The following is a 15,885-nucleotide window of genomic DNA, read 5'->3' as shown; positions in this document are numbered from 1 at the left end:
TAATAAAATTATTAAAATTTAAATTAATTAAATTAAATACAATATGTATTATGGGTGAATACATTATTTGTTTATATTTGAAATATAATGTATTCAAATATGTAATATAATTCTGATTACAGCCCTTAAAACTTTGTAATTTATCACATTTATAAGGTTCGACTATATTATCTGCAACATCATATATCTCCCAATTTACCTTTGATTGATTACCTGCAAAATCATCATCATCTTCAACCTACTATAGAATCAAACTCCAGTGTTTGAAATGAAAGAAGAAGAAAATTGATCAAGGAAATCTTGGTAATATATATATATATATATGTATATGTATGTATTATATAAAGTCAGCATATAATTTGATTCACTGGGGAAAGACAAACTAAAGGAGAATGAATGGCAAAAGAGAAATATTGGTGGGATCATTCGCATTTGGGGCACTCTCCTTCTCTTTTCTAGCAGGAGGAGCGTAAGGAGACTGGCTCATCACCCTGCAAAATTACACACAATCTCAATTATATTCAATAATTATCTGTATATATATATATATATCTGTTGAAGTGAACATATATGTATACACGTGTGTGTGTGTATAATATACCTGCTTTTGCGTTTCTCAATAAAATGTTGAAGTGAAATCTTTCTTGCAATTGGAAGGTCTGTATTGTAATAATATGAACAAGAATAGTTTAGACTACTATAGATATTATGCTACATCAACTCCTATTACATATGAGATATCAATAAAATTTAATGATAGATATATCCTACATCCTATTTACTTAATACAAGTATAATATAGGATAAATATATATATATATATATATATTTTTATACATAAAATTATGGATGTGAAGTTGTTTAACACCGTAATAAAAATAGACCTTTTATATTAAAGTATAACGATACGATTCATCTAACTCGACATATAATTTTAAGTTTAGATGAAATTTCATTTGAGTTGAACATAATAATTCACATGAATTTATGGTAAATTACATATCTAAATATAATTTGGTGCAAAATATGTTGTACATCCCTATATACAACTTAAAACACAAACAAAGAATTTGTGGAATGCTATATTATTCTTACCAAGTATGAAAATAAAGTTGACAAGAAACTAGATCGATATTTTACTTGATTGTAAGCTGCAGGCAGAAAGCTGTGTTGATCTCATCTCTGTTGATGGCTTTTCTTTAGGTCTTGGCAAAGAGTTTTCTCCAGCAAGAACCATGATGGCGTGGGCCTGTATAACATAAAATTACCCAAGAAAAGTTATCATTTTGTTGAATATGATTCATGCCAAATCACTCTATATACATATATGTGTGTGTGTGTGTGTATTTACATGTATTAATTTGTTCTCTTTAATGTGTAAAAAGCACTAGTTTAATGAATATTATGAGACAAATTAATACTACACCTTCTCAATGGAAACATTGTCATATACATTAACAGCCCCAGCATAGAAAATTGTCAGTTGTGCTGTTGAAGGGTTTTCAGCATCATCTCTACTTGACTGCATACCCTCAAACCTATACATACACAACATGGTTTAAAAAGTGAAAAGAAGAAACAACTTTTGCTGAATCCAATTACTTGTATAATCAACACAGGGTTCGCAACGTGACCAATTACCTCGTGATGTCTGGATCGTTAAGTAATCTTTGTTCGAGCAAAGAAATGGGTCTACGCCGAAACTTGGGAGGGGGAGATGTCGATTGATGAAAACATGATTGTTGATTAATGGGTGAGAAATGGTGAGGTTTTTTGTTGAGTAGATATTTTTTGAATAAGCAGATAGTTTGAGACAAGTCATTTAGGTTTGCTTGGCTGGTAGTTTCCTTATGATGCTTCATCTGCACCAGATTTTAGTTGCGGTAGCTTGCTTTGCTGCAAATTAACAAAGCTTCAATCTTTAAAAAATCCAATATATATATATCATAATATATGTGTATGTGGGTTGGAATTGACGACGCCGAACTAATTGAGCAGGCTTTCGATGCCTTCTAAACAAATTAACTTGGCATGGATGTCATTACATTATGTGACAACTGTCAATAAATAATATGATAAACTGTAAAATCCCATTTTATATATATAAATCAATTTATCACTCACAAAAATTAATTTTCTTTTGTGTAGTATATCCAAATGTGACACAATTGAATATATATATATATATATATATATATATATATGTGTGTATGTTGACAATGTGTTGTTTTAGGTGTTTTCTTCTTAGTCCTACAGTAAGTATATCTCCATTAAAAACATTAAGACAATGAAAAAGAATAATGAATTTTATTGGGCATTTCAAAGCATGATCTTGGTTTTACTTGCGATATCGAGTTAAAAATCTTACTGGTCCAGCCAAAATACTTTTGTTTTCTTCTCTTCCTTCTAATACAACTGCTACAAGTTGCTAATACACCTTCATTCTATTGATAAATAAAGATTCAATTCTTTTCTGATTATTGAAATTACTGTGTCTGAATTTTTCGAAAAATATTTAATTCAATAAAATAGATAACTTAATTTATTTATGTATTAATAAAACTGCACTCATCAAATTCAACTAAATATTAACGAATGTATTACATTTTTAGATAAAAAGAATATTTTAGTAACATTTAAATTGGCTGAATTGACATAATCACAACGGATAAAAAACATAATTTTTAATCTTAAAAAAAAAAAAAAAACTTTCCTCATCATTTCTAATCATATCCAAAGACAACTACCAAAGTCACTACTTCCCACCTTTTGATTTCAGTAAAGATAAAAACTTCAGAAAATGTTGTTTCCCCACCTCACAATGCATTGCTGCTTGGATGTGCATTCACATAATACATTTTAAGTATTTCTTATGATCTAACTGAATGGAAGAGAACCCTGATTATAATGAAATAAATACAAGAAACCCTTCTTGATCACTAACTCAACCAATCCTTTCTTTACAACTCATGAAACGATCTCATTTTCATTCCACATCAGTTTTACATGTTACACGGAATAGAAATATTTCCAAAGAATATCTCACTAAGATTAAATAAATCTTGCTTTTTAAGGACCCAACACAAAAGTCAGTGTCAGGGTCACCGGTCATCAACCTCAGGAGTGCTTGGATCAGAAGGATCAACATATCTCCAGAAGAACCCTAGACTGCTACCCATGATGTTCATGATCACAGCAGACATGGCTGGCGGTAGTGCAACCATCCGTGAAGAGAAATGACTTGTAGCTAAAACGACACCCAATGAAGAGTTCTGCATACCAACCTGCAAAAGTATTCCTCAATGAAAGATCCTTCACCCGCATTCTTATGATTATTACAGTTGCATATGGACTGAAAGCACGAGCACAGTTACCAAATGGACTTTTTATGATTCTTATGATTCATTTCAGCACAATTAAAATTCTAAATGATTTTCAAGAAAAGCAACAGCTTGAGAATTTTCAGAAAACTCCTTCTTTAGCAATGAGAGAGAAAATTCTTTATAATCATTGAAAAGTCTACGTACTCTTTTTACAATTCTAAGTTGACTTTCGAGCAAGGATATCCCACATTTTATTAGATCAAGAGCAGTGTAACAAGCAAAATAATACCTCAATTGATATCGACCGGCGTTGACGTTCCTTAAACCCACAAATAGCTGCTGAAATGTACCTATAAGTGAATGTAAAAGACACTTAAACTGAATACCCGTTATCAAAATAAACTAAATTTATAAATAGAGAGATAAGAAATAGTTCCTAGTTCCCACAAATTCAGTTACTGCATTGCAAAATCTTCAGAATGATTCTACAGAAAAACCAAAGGTGGAGCCACAATTTATGCAATAATAATATTGTTGTAACTAATACTAACCGAGAGGTTCACACAGATGTAATCTCCTTCATAACTTTGTAAATCAAAGAATTTGAATTTGAAACAAGGTAGAGAAATAGAAAAAGAAGCGGAAACAACAGTTTTTGCCAGCAATTAGTAATGTTATGATATTAAACTTATAAGGACCAGCTCAAAGCAAAAAAGGAAAAACAGTACTAATCATAATAATCAAAGATGAAAATGAAGATCAACTCACCCAACAAAAAAACCAGCAAAATGTAGCAGAAGCACAGAAAGTATTATGCGACCTAATTCTCCAGAAAATATCAATTGAATGCGATGAATAGGACCGAGACCAGATGAGAATGGTGCAGCAAGAACTGAAGATTTGAGACGAACAACATTTTCTGAGAATACACTGGAGAGATATGATAGGAGAAAAATTAGTAATGGACAGACAGCAAGTTGAATATCTTAATATCTTTTTTAGCAAATCAAAAGAAAACAACCTGCATGCAAGAAGTGATGAGGATAAGACAGCCACTAATGGTGCAAAAGGTGTTATAATGTTCACGGTTACAGGAAACTTTCTCTGTAGATAGGAACCTAACAGAATTGGAGCAACCACCACCTACATAGAAAATTAGGAATCTGGCAATATCAGGAAAAGAAATGCCATATTGATTATAGCAATATGGAATCAAAGGTAATATAAGAACTTGATATACCTTTTCAAAAAAGAACTTGATATACCTGCATTGTGCTGATGGAGAGCTTAATGGCATCAACAGGAACATAAGCTCCTGCCAGAATCTTTGTCAAAAGAGGAGTGAGAACTACTGCTCCGAGGGTAGTGCAAACTGTCATTACAATAGATAGTGGAACATCTCCTTGAGCAATTAAGGTCACCTGTAATACTATTGCTCCAAAATAAAAATGAATGTAATATTTTATTGGTAAAGCATTATCATTTCCAGGTGCTGAATGTACAAACTAAAATGACAATTTGAGGCATCAAATTCCATTAGAATACCACTTGCTTAACCACCTCAAGAAATAAGCATTCACCAAGTTCAACATATTTGGAAATGGTGTTAGAAAAGGATAAGGGGGAAAAGGACAAATGGCATATTCATCTATTACCTCTGTAGTGGAATTTTTTAATACAAAACAGAAATTATAACTTCCCTACATGTTTACGTAAGCTGCTTCTGACAGGTTTTCTGTTCACTTAGTGAAGTTAATGAATATTGATAACATAAGAATAGTTGATGACAAAGAATCAAACATCTTTTCAAGCATTTAACTGTTCTGAGTAGTTAACTCTCACAATACTACCCTGTTATCCACTCAAGTTCACACAAGCTAAATCCGAACCTACGATTTTCTGCCTCAAGCTTCAATGACTTTGTAAGTCGAACTAGTCTTTTCAATAAATATGGTCTTTCTAAGCCTCTTATTGGTAAAAACAAACAAATGCTGTAAAGAACTCCTTTTTAGGGGGCCCAACCTTGCATCATTCCCAGACACCATTTTAAGTAGACAATCTTAGTAACATCATGCATAGGCTAGAGAATTATATTGATGGATCAAATTGAGGTACCAAAAGATGCTCACTGCCAAAGCCCTCGGCCTACAAAAATTATTCTCCATTTCTCCTAGATTAAATGCTTGATGCAAATAGTAGATATGGCCATTTTAGTTTCAAGCACAAAAGCAAGGGACCATAAAAACATAATCTCATGTATAAGATACTTCTCGGTGAATTTGGAGCATGCACAGTTTAAGAAGGGAAATGAAGATAAATCAGGTCTTACCACATTGGAGGCCGTACCTCCTGGGCAACATCCAAGCAATATCAATCCAACAGAAAGTGATGGCGGAAGCCCCAAAATCTTGCTGATAAGCGCCCCAAACAATGGCATAATGGCATATTGCGCGAAGCATCCAAAAAGTATCTGACAAAAATTGGGAAACAAGTAATAATGACCTCAGAATTCATATTCATGGTGGGCAATTTCTGGAAAGAAACTTCAAGCACTTGATAAGAAAATTAGTGAACGATTCAAAGTTATATAAATAGTCTATACGTATATCTCATGGAAACCTCAAGCTTCAAATAAATCTTCCAGATTACAAAACCCATTTCACATTACTCAATTTGCACCGTTATCCAAATCAATTAGGAGAAATAAAAGACGAACAAGATTGGATGGACAGGAAGCAAACTCACAGAGAAAGGTCTATCCACGAACAGTTGAAAAAAATCCTTGAGCTCCAATGTGAGTCCCATGGTCAACATAATAAACCCAAGTGACAGACTGTACGAGAGTGGCGCTCCCTGCACGAACCAATCAAAAGCTGAAGGTTTCCAGCAAGCAAGGAGTCCTCCCGCAGTGACATAGAGAGGATACAAGCTTGCTGCAGTTGACAGGAAGAGTTCCAATCTAGGTTTTATTACTGGATCAACAGGAAGGATATCAGGACTCTGGCGAGCACATCTGATCGTAGGTAAATAACGGAGTTTGGAGGTAGAAGATGATAGAGTGATGGGTGTTTTGGGTCGCAGGAGAGTTGATGTGGGATGGATTTTTGGACATATGGCGAAACTATTGAATGCGAGGGAGAGAGAAGACATGGCTGATTTTTGGTTTTTCTTGCTGGACAGTAGAGACGGTTGATTTGAACGTGAAGACTGAAGATGAAGAGTTAATTCCGAGTAACTGGTTAAAAAAACAATATTTACCATTAACTCACGACCAATCAGAGGTGCCGAACCCTCCATTGCTAGGTCAAGATTTATGAAATTATAATAGTTCATCAAAATTTATGAAATTATTAAAATAAATTATTTTAAACTAAGAACCAAATTACATTTAACTTTCAGTTTGATCCGATATTTTATTTTTCTTTTTTTTTTTTGGTTCTAAACCAAAATTTGAACTTTATCGCGTCAGCTACTATGTGATGACGGCGTTAGATATTTTTTTAACCACTTGCAAGGGAATTAAGGAAAAAGAATAGACGACGTATCCGACGGTGGCCCACGTAGCATGCCATTTGGGCCATAGAAATCCAAATAGGAGATCCTAAGCCACCAATCATGATTCACGAATTCCACCACTTTCGGCTTTTCATTTCTTTTTTATTTCGAAAATCCACTTTTGGTTTTTTAGCTTCCAACATTTTCTATGTGTATATATACAGGTACATATATAACTTAGAGCTAAAATAATGATTTTGTATCCGTAATATTTACTTTATTTAAATTAATTTTTGTTTAGTTCAAACTAATTTATATATTTTTAAAAAAAATTAATTTAATTTTTCTCTTAAACAAAAATTAACACTGTTAACTTAGTTTCACGTGTCAAATTTATTTGTACATATCACTTTTTGATTGATTTGTAAATTGAATGTTATGATAAATGTAAGGTGAAATTAAAAGAGTTAGATATGAATTGATTCAAATTAGGTCATAAAAAAGGCCCCCTCAACTCCATGGCTTGTTTCTTCTACAGTAAACAAAATTAGCTTCTTTTCACTTTCAATCTCAAATTTAACTCCATTATTTTTCATGATATCATCAACTTAACAACCTCTCTCCTTTTTCTTCTTCCCTTGTAATACCCAAATTAATTTTAATATAATTTAAATTAATTTTTAAATATATTTTTTAAATTTTAATTTAATGTAAAAATGAAGAAAATTTGATAGAGGATAAAATTGAAAATAATTTTGGGAGAAATTGGTTAAAATTTGGGTTCTTATGGTATTTTTTTTTAAAAAATTTAGAAATAAAGGATCAAAACACAATTTAAGAAAATTATACCACGTAGAACGCCCAGTCAGCAGCCCTAACGGACCGTAGCACGCTGCGTGCAAGGGACGCTGATGCGGTGCCACGCGAGAAGCCACGCAGGCGATCTACGTGCCCACGATTGGACGGCCCAGATTCGCTCATGCGCGCACAGACGGCCCGGATGCGCTCCCTCTCCAAACGCGATCGGACAGTTAGATTTAAACGTGATCAACGGTTCAGATCCACTTCTTATTTAAACGTGATCAGACGGTTCAGATCAGATCGTGATGAACGGTACAGATTTACTTTCTATTTAATCACGATCGGACAGTCCATATCAAATACAATGGACGACCCAAATTAAAAGGGGACGAATATAAATAACCCTCTTCATACCAAACCCTAACCCTAGCCACAACCCCCAACCCCGCCTCCCCCCCCCCCCCCTCCCGGGTCGAAGAAGAAAACTCAGCCGCTGGAGAAAGAAGTCGCCGCCACCTGTTGCTGTGCCGGAGCCATTTTCGATCGTCAAAAGAGATAAAAAAATTTCTCTTTACTCGGAATTCAATTTTAAACACCTTCATGGCAAAATCCGAGCAAAAGGACCGGTAGATTAGCCGGAAATCGCGGGTAAAGTCCGGTGGCGCAGCCACCGAAAATTACAAAAACCTCCGATGATGTCCTTTCCGATTCCTGTTCTGCATAATTCTTCTACCATTGTAATCACTGTTTCCTTCTCTATAGGTTGACCGAAGCAAAACACCCAACTTCAAAGGTGAACCGGCGAAGCCACCGCACCAAAGAATCCTGCAACCAATGAGTTTCAGTTTTTCATTTTTTTTATCAACCGAAGCCTCTTAACATGTTTTCTCACAAGGATTGATGCAAAACTGACCGAAAACAGCTGACTCGAGGCAAATCGCTGTAGTTGGCGACAGCGCGGAGCACAGCGGAGTCGTTGTACCGAAATTCTAAAATTGGCCAAAAAGGGATCCCGACACTGATTTTGGATTTTTAAGAGATATTTGTAGTTACTTGTAGAGCGTTTTAATCCTCAAAGAAAAATTCAGAAAACTCAGAGACCGCCAATAGACGCAGTCAACAAGTTTAGATTTTTAAGCATTGAATTGAGTAAGAATCCATCACCCTATTCTCTGTTATGGAATTAAAGCTAAATTAAAAATAATACGGTATTTTATGTAATTTAAAAAATATCTATAATTAATTATGGGTTATTAATGGAGACAGAATCGAAAATTATTCATTGTTGATTATATTGATTGATTTTATAGTTTGAATGCATGATGGTATCTGATTGATTGATTTTGTAGTTCTGACTGCACGTATTATTTATTTTATGTGTTTACAGTTGAATTGGAAAATTAAAGATTAAAGGTAAACGAAAAATTGTGTGATTAAGTGAATGGATGAAACGACAGCTTTACTAAATATCCTGAGAGATAGTGGACAGATCGGATACATAAGGAACCATACCTTGAATGTTGTCTCATATCGAATGGGATATTGAGTGTAACACTCAAAAAAAAAATTTCTTTTCACTTTTATTATTATTATATTATATTATATTATTTTATTTTATTTTAATGGAAATAATAATAATAATAATAAAAAGGGTAAAAATTATTTAAGAATTTAATTAAAAATAATTTTGAAAAAAATGGGTGAAAATTTGGGTTATGGGGGTTTTTTGAAAGAAAAATCAGAAATCGGGGTCAAAACACAATTTAAAAAAGTTGTGCAATGCCAGCTGCGCGGTCAGCAGCCCCGGCCAACCAGGACGCATCAGGTGGCAGAGACACTGACGCAGGAGGCCACGCGGGAGGGAGCCACGTGGGTGATCCGCGTGCGCGCGATCGAACGGCTGAGATTCTTTCTCGCGCGTACGGACAGCCCAGATCAAAAACACGCATGGACGGCCCAGATTGCATCGCGCACGGACGGTCTAGATTCATTTCCTATTTAATCGCGATCTGACGGTCCAGATTAAAAGCGATAGACGGCTTAGATCACAAGCGGATGGGTATAAATAACCTCATCCTCACCCAAACTCTAATCCTAGCCGTCAGAGCCCCTCGCCGAAGAAGACAGCCCAACCGCCGGGGAGCCGACCGCCGCCACCTGCCGCCGTACTGTAGCAATTTTCGGCCATCAAACGAGGTAAAAATTCTACCATTTGCTCATAATTTGATTCTAAACCCACCTATGACCAAATCGGAGCGAAAGCACCGGCCAATTGGCCGAAAAACACTGTCGAAGCTCAGCGGCGCCGCCGCAGGGTGTTTCAGTTTTTGCCTCCGATGAGCCCTTTTTCGATTCTCGTTCGATGTGATTTTTTCACAGTTGTGATCACTGTTTCCTCCTCTACAGGTTGACCGGAGCAAAACACTCAACCGCGACGTGAGCTGGAGGAGCCGCCGCACCGGAGAACCCCACCACCGGTAAGTTTCAATTTTCTGTATTTTTTTGGCCCACCGAGGGCCCTAAGTGTATTTTCTCACAAGAACCGATGCAAGTTTGGCTGAATTTGACCGAAAACAACCAACTCGAGGCGGATCGCCGCTGTGAGCGGGGGCGCTGTCGCCGGAGTACGGCGGAGCCGCCGTGCCAAAATTTTGAAATTGGCCGAGTAGGCCCTAGGTCTGATTTTTAGGTTATTTAGGACATGTGTAGGCACTGTAAGCGTGTTTCAATTCCTGAGAAAAATTTAGGGAACCTAGGGACCGCCCGTAGGCGCAGTGAAAATCTAGTTTTTGATATCAAATCAAGTAAGGATCCCTCACTCTATTTCCTATCATGGAATTAAAGTTCGAATAAATGGTAATATTGTATTTTGTACAATTAATAGATATGCATAATTAATTAAGATTGCTAATGGAGTCTAAAATTGGACATTATTCCCTGTCGATTCCTACTTGATTTATTTTACAGTTTAAATACATTATGATGTCTGGTTTATCTATTTTATGGTTTTAAATGTATGAATCACTACTTACTTCACTACTGTTTGATTTTGAGAATCTAAGATTTGCTTGCTTTATTGGATGCACGTTACTTGTTTATGTAGTTATATTTGAGTTGGTAACGGAGACTAAGGACAAATAGAAATGAGATGTGATTTGAAAAATGGATAAGATGACAGCCTCACTAGATATCCTATGAGATAATGGACGGACCGGGTTCATAGGGAACCCTACCGTGAACGTTGTCTCATACCGGTTGGGGTATGGAGACTTGGTCATTTGGCACTCATACCAAACAGGGTATGGGGAACGGTCCGCTTCACCCTCATACCGGATGGGGTATTGAGGTTTATTATTTTGGCGCTCATACCAGATGGGGTATGGGGATGGTCATGTAATTAAAATTGTTTAAAGGGAATAGTTCACGTATAGCGGGGACTCCTATGGATCCCTATGGATATTAGTAGGCTGGTGAAAAATGAGAAACAGTGATAGTCAGTTATTGTTAATAAATGCGGGTTTATGATGTGTTTTATATTACTGATTATGGATGAATTGTGATCTGTATGATGTTATTGTTTTTATAGACTGTTTTCACAGGTTCTCCAATGGTAAAAAAAAAAAGATAAGTGATTTTATATTAAATAACTGTATTGGTTTAAAATTTGTGCTTCATTGGTTGTTTTCGGTTTTCTACCAACCTTTGCTTTTGTGACGGTAATATAGTGTGATATCCTTACTGGGCTAGTGTAGCTCATTTCTTATTTAACCATTTCAGATCAGGAGGACCTAGTTCCGTAGTCCGATCCACAAGAAAATGGCGAGTAGATGCTAGACACTTTATAGTTTCTTTTATTTTTTTCATTTCTCGTATTTCTTTTAGAGAACTTATTATGTAATATTGTTTAGTACTTTAAGTTATTGTGTAAGAGGATATTAACCTTAATCTTTTATTTCGCTTCCGCACTCAGATTATTATATGTATTCCTTTTGAATTTTTGGGGCAGTTAAATTGAGACTTGGTAATTTGGCGCTCATACCAGACGGGGTATGAGGACGACCCATTTTACCCTCATACCGGATAAGATATTGAGATTTAGTAATTTGGTGCTCATACCAGACGGGGTATGAGGGCGGTCTGTTAATTGAAAATGTTAAAAAAAAGGTTCACGCATTGTGGGAACATCCCTATGAACTCCCATGGATACTAATAGGCTGATAAAAGAGAAAATTGTTGTTCCAACTAATTGCATATAAAATCGTGATATGTGTTATGTTATTGTCTCTATAAGTTATTTTATAAATCTCGCTACGGTAAGTAGACGGTAAATGATTTTGTTTATGATAAATGAATTTGCTTAATTAAGAGCTCCATTAGTTGTTTTAATTTTTCTACCAATATTTAATTCTGTGTCAGTGAGTAGTGTGATATTTTTACTGATCTAGTATAACTCATTCCTTTATTAACTATTTTAGATCGAGAGGACTAAAATCTAGAGCTCGATTCACAAAAGAGTTGCGAGTAGGATGCTAGTTTTATTTATTTTCTATTTATTTCCTTAATTTTTTATATTTCCTTCAAAATGATAATTCTTGTAACACTATTTGATACTTTAAGTTATTGCGTAAGGAATGTAAACCCTAACTAATTTATTTCCTTTGGTATTTCTGGGTTGTTACATCCCTCTTTCTAATTATTTTCCTAGTTTAACATGACAAGATGACTTGACTTCTTGTCAACACCAATATCTATCGTTAAAGCTGCTCCAATCATCTCCAAGTCTAGTACGATTCAAATATGGTATAAGGAGTGGAGCAACACAATGTGGAGAACAATGTAGGATTTGATAGAATGAGGGTCGATGTTGTCATAGTCGCGAAGGTTAGAGGCAATGAAGTAATAACCGAGAACTGAGAGAACAAAAAGCTAATGGCTCTAAATATACCAAAGCTCGAGAAAGCCATGGATAAATATAGTGACTAGAGATGCATTTTTGGGATTTGAGAATTTTTTTTTATTTAGTTCAATTTAGACATATCACATTAAAATAAATATTATATCAACTATCATACAATCTTTGATATTGCATTCGACTAACCCTCATACAAATAAAAATGTATTACGTATCAATAAATTTAACACATAACACCTCAATATAATAATGTTAACTTATGTTAAAATTGAATATTAAATTAAAAATTTTCTAAAAATATATAAACTAATTTTGCTAAAAGAAAATATTATATGAATTAAATCATTATTTTAACCTACATATTTATTATGATTATGGAGGTTTATAAACTTCATAATTTGGTTCATTTATGAATTAAAAAAGGAATTAAATTACAAAATAATGTGTTGCTAGAGATGATTAGTGGCTACTAATAAAACAGTGAATTTGGTAGTGTTTTATTTTACTTAATTGTTTAATGAGAAAATTATTATTTATAAGAGTTTACTTTTTTTTTTTTTTACAAATTATTACAACCATGGAAGTTATATATATTATGAGGGGTGGAGGATTTTTATTAATAATCTTTATAAGTAATAGATAAAAATTTATTGATGTAAATGTAAAAGTCATATGTGTCAAAATAAAGATTATTGGAGAAATTAATAATCTCAATAAACTAAGATTAGTTCATACCGAGTTAAATATAAAAAAGATAAATGATATATAAACATATATAATACGGGTCATGATCATTACTAATACATAACTTGTTCTATGAATATGATACAATGTGACACACTATATAAAACTAGTTTCACATTTTTTAATGTTAGAAATATATTTTTAATATCTTAATTGCCTTATATTAATAATATATATATATATGAGTTATGGATATGTGTCTCAACTTATACCCTCATCCAAAATATATATATATATATATATATGTAACGTGCATAAGTATACATACAACTACTTTCTTTTACGTCAAGAAGGAATAAAAAATTAACACAACACTCTTTCACGTCTTTACAACGAACTTGACTTGTAAATTTGTTCATAATAATAAAATTTCCATGCACGTTTCCACTACTTGGAAAGAGTCGTAAGGAATATAATTTTTTCACAATGTGAAACAAAATGAACTTCAGCCCTTCAAAAAAAAAATTTCAGGCTTCTTGCTGTTCGACCTTTGAAATCAAACAGTTTACGATTACAAACTTTACTTCATCTTCATCGACCTTCTAGGGTTTGTTTTGAGAAGAAATTAGGTATTATTTACCAGCTGTTCCAGTAATAGGATACCCAATTCCATGTCTCCTCGTCGGAAAAGCCACAAACAATAGACTGCAAATCAGGCCAACTCCAATCGGAGCAACACTCAGTATCTCCTCCGTTTCATGCTCCGTCGTCGGGTAAAAGCAACTCACCACATTCTTATCTCTCACCGCCATTACCCCAAACACAATAACCGACAAAACTCCGTGCACCCAGTCAATAACCCGAACTCGGTACTTCCTCAAGTCCGGGAGATCCGAACCCGACGGGTCATCCGGATAATCAAACAGCCAAAGCCCATTCGCGGTGGCGAATCCGTAGTAGACCTGTCCGTCGACCGTTGACTTTACGCTGTCCGTGAAGGAGGCGAGGAAGCAGGAGAGAGCGAGGAGGGCGAGAAGGAGGAAAGTCATGGATCGCGTGACGGAGTCGCAGGATCCGTTGTTGGTGAAAGTAGGGGTGAGGAGCTGGAAAGCCATGAGAGTTCCCGTGGGAAGGAGATTGGCGAGGTTTGCGGTGCTGGTCAGGGTTTGGGAAATGGCTCTCCGGGTCAGAGACGGCGGAGGTGTTGGAGATTTGGGAGTTTCCGGGCCCTCCGGTTCCTTGTCGCTGCTACTTGAGCTACTTAAACTGGTTGACGGTTCCGTTGTTCTCAGCCGGAGCGACGTCATTTCTTCCTGTAAATTTGGAGTCTTGGAGAAAACAAATCTGATATTGGCAATGGTTGAAAATTGGATTTTAATTTGTGAGAAGTGAGATTATATAGCGATGGATCACTTGCCTTCAAAGTTATAAACGACATTATTTATTTCTTCAACGCGTTACGTTACAAAGAGTATTATTTTTTTTCCTCTTTAAATAATTTTGAACCCTTTTTTAATTTATATTAATTACTGGAATTATTATATATAAGACCATATAATTTTTTTTTTAAAAAAAAATTAAACATTTATGGCCCATGTCTTCATTTACAACTGGATATATTTTATTGTATTCATTTTTATTTATATAAAATATTAGGTCTAATTAATTAAAAATTAAAATAATTGTAAAAATAATACTTCCTAATTTCTTTTTCTCTTCTTTTTTTTTTCTATTTAACATAATAACAAAACATTGGTTGATTTATGTTACGTCTCTTAACGTTAAAAATTAAACAATTAATCTAAATTAGAGTAATTAAGTTTAATATAAAATTTTGTTTTTATCCTACATTTATTTATAGTCTATTTTCTTTTCCTAAATATAGCTCTCCCTATTAAAACTTGAATCTCAGCACTAGAATATCTAATATATGTTAAAAAAATTTTAGAATTTTTGAAAAAATATGTATTTTTGATATATTTGAAAATAATTTTAAAAGGGATGAAACAAACTAAAAATAAGAAATGACCAATTTAAAATAAAAATTTAAAAACTGGGGCCAAATTACAAAAATAAAAAAAAGTGACCACGCAGGACGGCCACGTCAACAGCACAGCCAGTCGTCGTGCACTGCGTGGAAGACACGCCAGTATACATTCCACGCGGGAGGTCACGTAGGCAATCCGTGTGCCAACCAATCCAATGGCCCGAATTCACTCCCGCGCACATGAACGATCCAAATCTGTTTCCTCATCAAGTGCAATCGAAGGTCCATGTGCCTTTAATCGAACGACCTTGATTTGCTTCCCAAATAAGTGAGATCCGACGGTAGAGATCAGCACATGCAGACCCAAACGGATGGCCCGAATTGAGAGAAGATGAGTATTTAAACTCCCATTCCACCAAAACCCTAACCTTAACCGCAACCAATTCGTTAGAGAAAAAGAATAAGGGCGGCCGAAAGAGAAGTCCACCACCATCGCTGCCGCATCGAAGACCAAAACCGCGTCGATGAGGGTTTTAGGTAGTTTAGAATGGAAAAACAGAACGAACAAAGTCAAAAAACCCTCTGGTGAGCTCGAATTCTTTTTTCGTTTTCTTCTGTTTCTCGACTATAGGTTATCTAACATATTTTCGGTGTAGGGCAACCAAAGGACCGTGACTGTGAGG

The 15,885-nt window shown here is 34.9% G+C and overlaps 3 protein-coding genes across 3 annotated transcripts; all 3 read right to left on the bottom strand.

Annotated features, from left to right (window-relative positions):
- Nucleotides 1-81: 81 nt before the first annotated feature.
- Nucleotides 82-1,906, bottom strand: LOC110809942 (protein TIFY 11c-like). Its single transcript, XM_022035929.2, has 5 exons — nucleotides 1,642-1,906; nucleotides 1,427-1,538; nucleotides 1,141-1,249; nucleotides 602-659; nucleotides 82-491 (listed from the first exon to the last, which is right to left on the bottom strand). The coding sequence occupies exons 1-5, from the start codon at nucleotides 1,860-1,862 to the stop codon at nucleotides 383-385; spliced, it is 609 nt and encodes a 202-aa protein (XP_021891621.2). The 5' UTR covers nucleotides 1,863-1,906; the 3' UTR covers nucleotides 82-382.
- Nucleotides 1,907-2,902: 996 nt separating this feature from the next.
- On the bottom strand, nucleotides 2,903-6,656 carry LOC110809912 (putative sodium/metabolite cotransporter BASS1, chloroplastic). Its single transcript, XM_022035890.2, has 7 exons — nucleotides 6,069-6,656; nucleotides 5,653-5,793; nucleotides 4,589-4,744; nucleotides 4,345-4,466; nucleotides 4,092-4,253; nucleotides 3,613-3,673; nucleotides 2,903-3,284 (listed from the first exon to the last, which is right to left on the bottom strand). Exons 1-7 carry the CDS (start codon nucleotides 6,654-6,656, stop codon nucleotides 3,102-3,104), a joined length of 1,413 nt encoding a protein of 470 aa, XP_021891582.2. The 3' UTR covers nucleotides 2,903-3,101.
- A 6,880-nt stretch (nucleotides 6,657-13,536) lies between these two features.
- Nucleotides 13,537-14,644, bottom strand: LOC110809959 (protein DMP3-like). Its single transcript, XM_022035952.2, has one exon. It carries the CDS (start codon nucleotides 14,520-14,522, stop codon nucleotides 13,848-13,850), a length of 675 nt encoding a protein of 224 aa, XP_021891644.1. The 5' UTR covers nucleotides 14,523-14,644; the 3' UTR covers nucleotides 13,537-13,847.
- Nucleotides 14,645-15,885: the final 1,241 nt, after the last annotated feature.

The sequence above is a fragment of the Carica papaya genome, chromosome 2, assembly GCF_054855325.1.
Source record: "Carica papaya isolate Zhongbai chromosome 2, ASM5485532v1, whole genome shotgun sequence".
NCBI classification, from domain to species: domain Eukaryota; kingdom Viridiplantae; phylum Streptophyta; class Magnoliopsida; order Brassicales; family Caricaceae; genus Carica; species Carica papaya.
The sequence above is the reverse complement of the archived record's forward strand: the minus strand, read 5'-3'. Positions and strand labels throughout refer to the sequence as shown.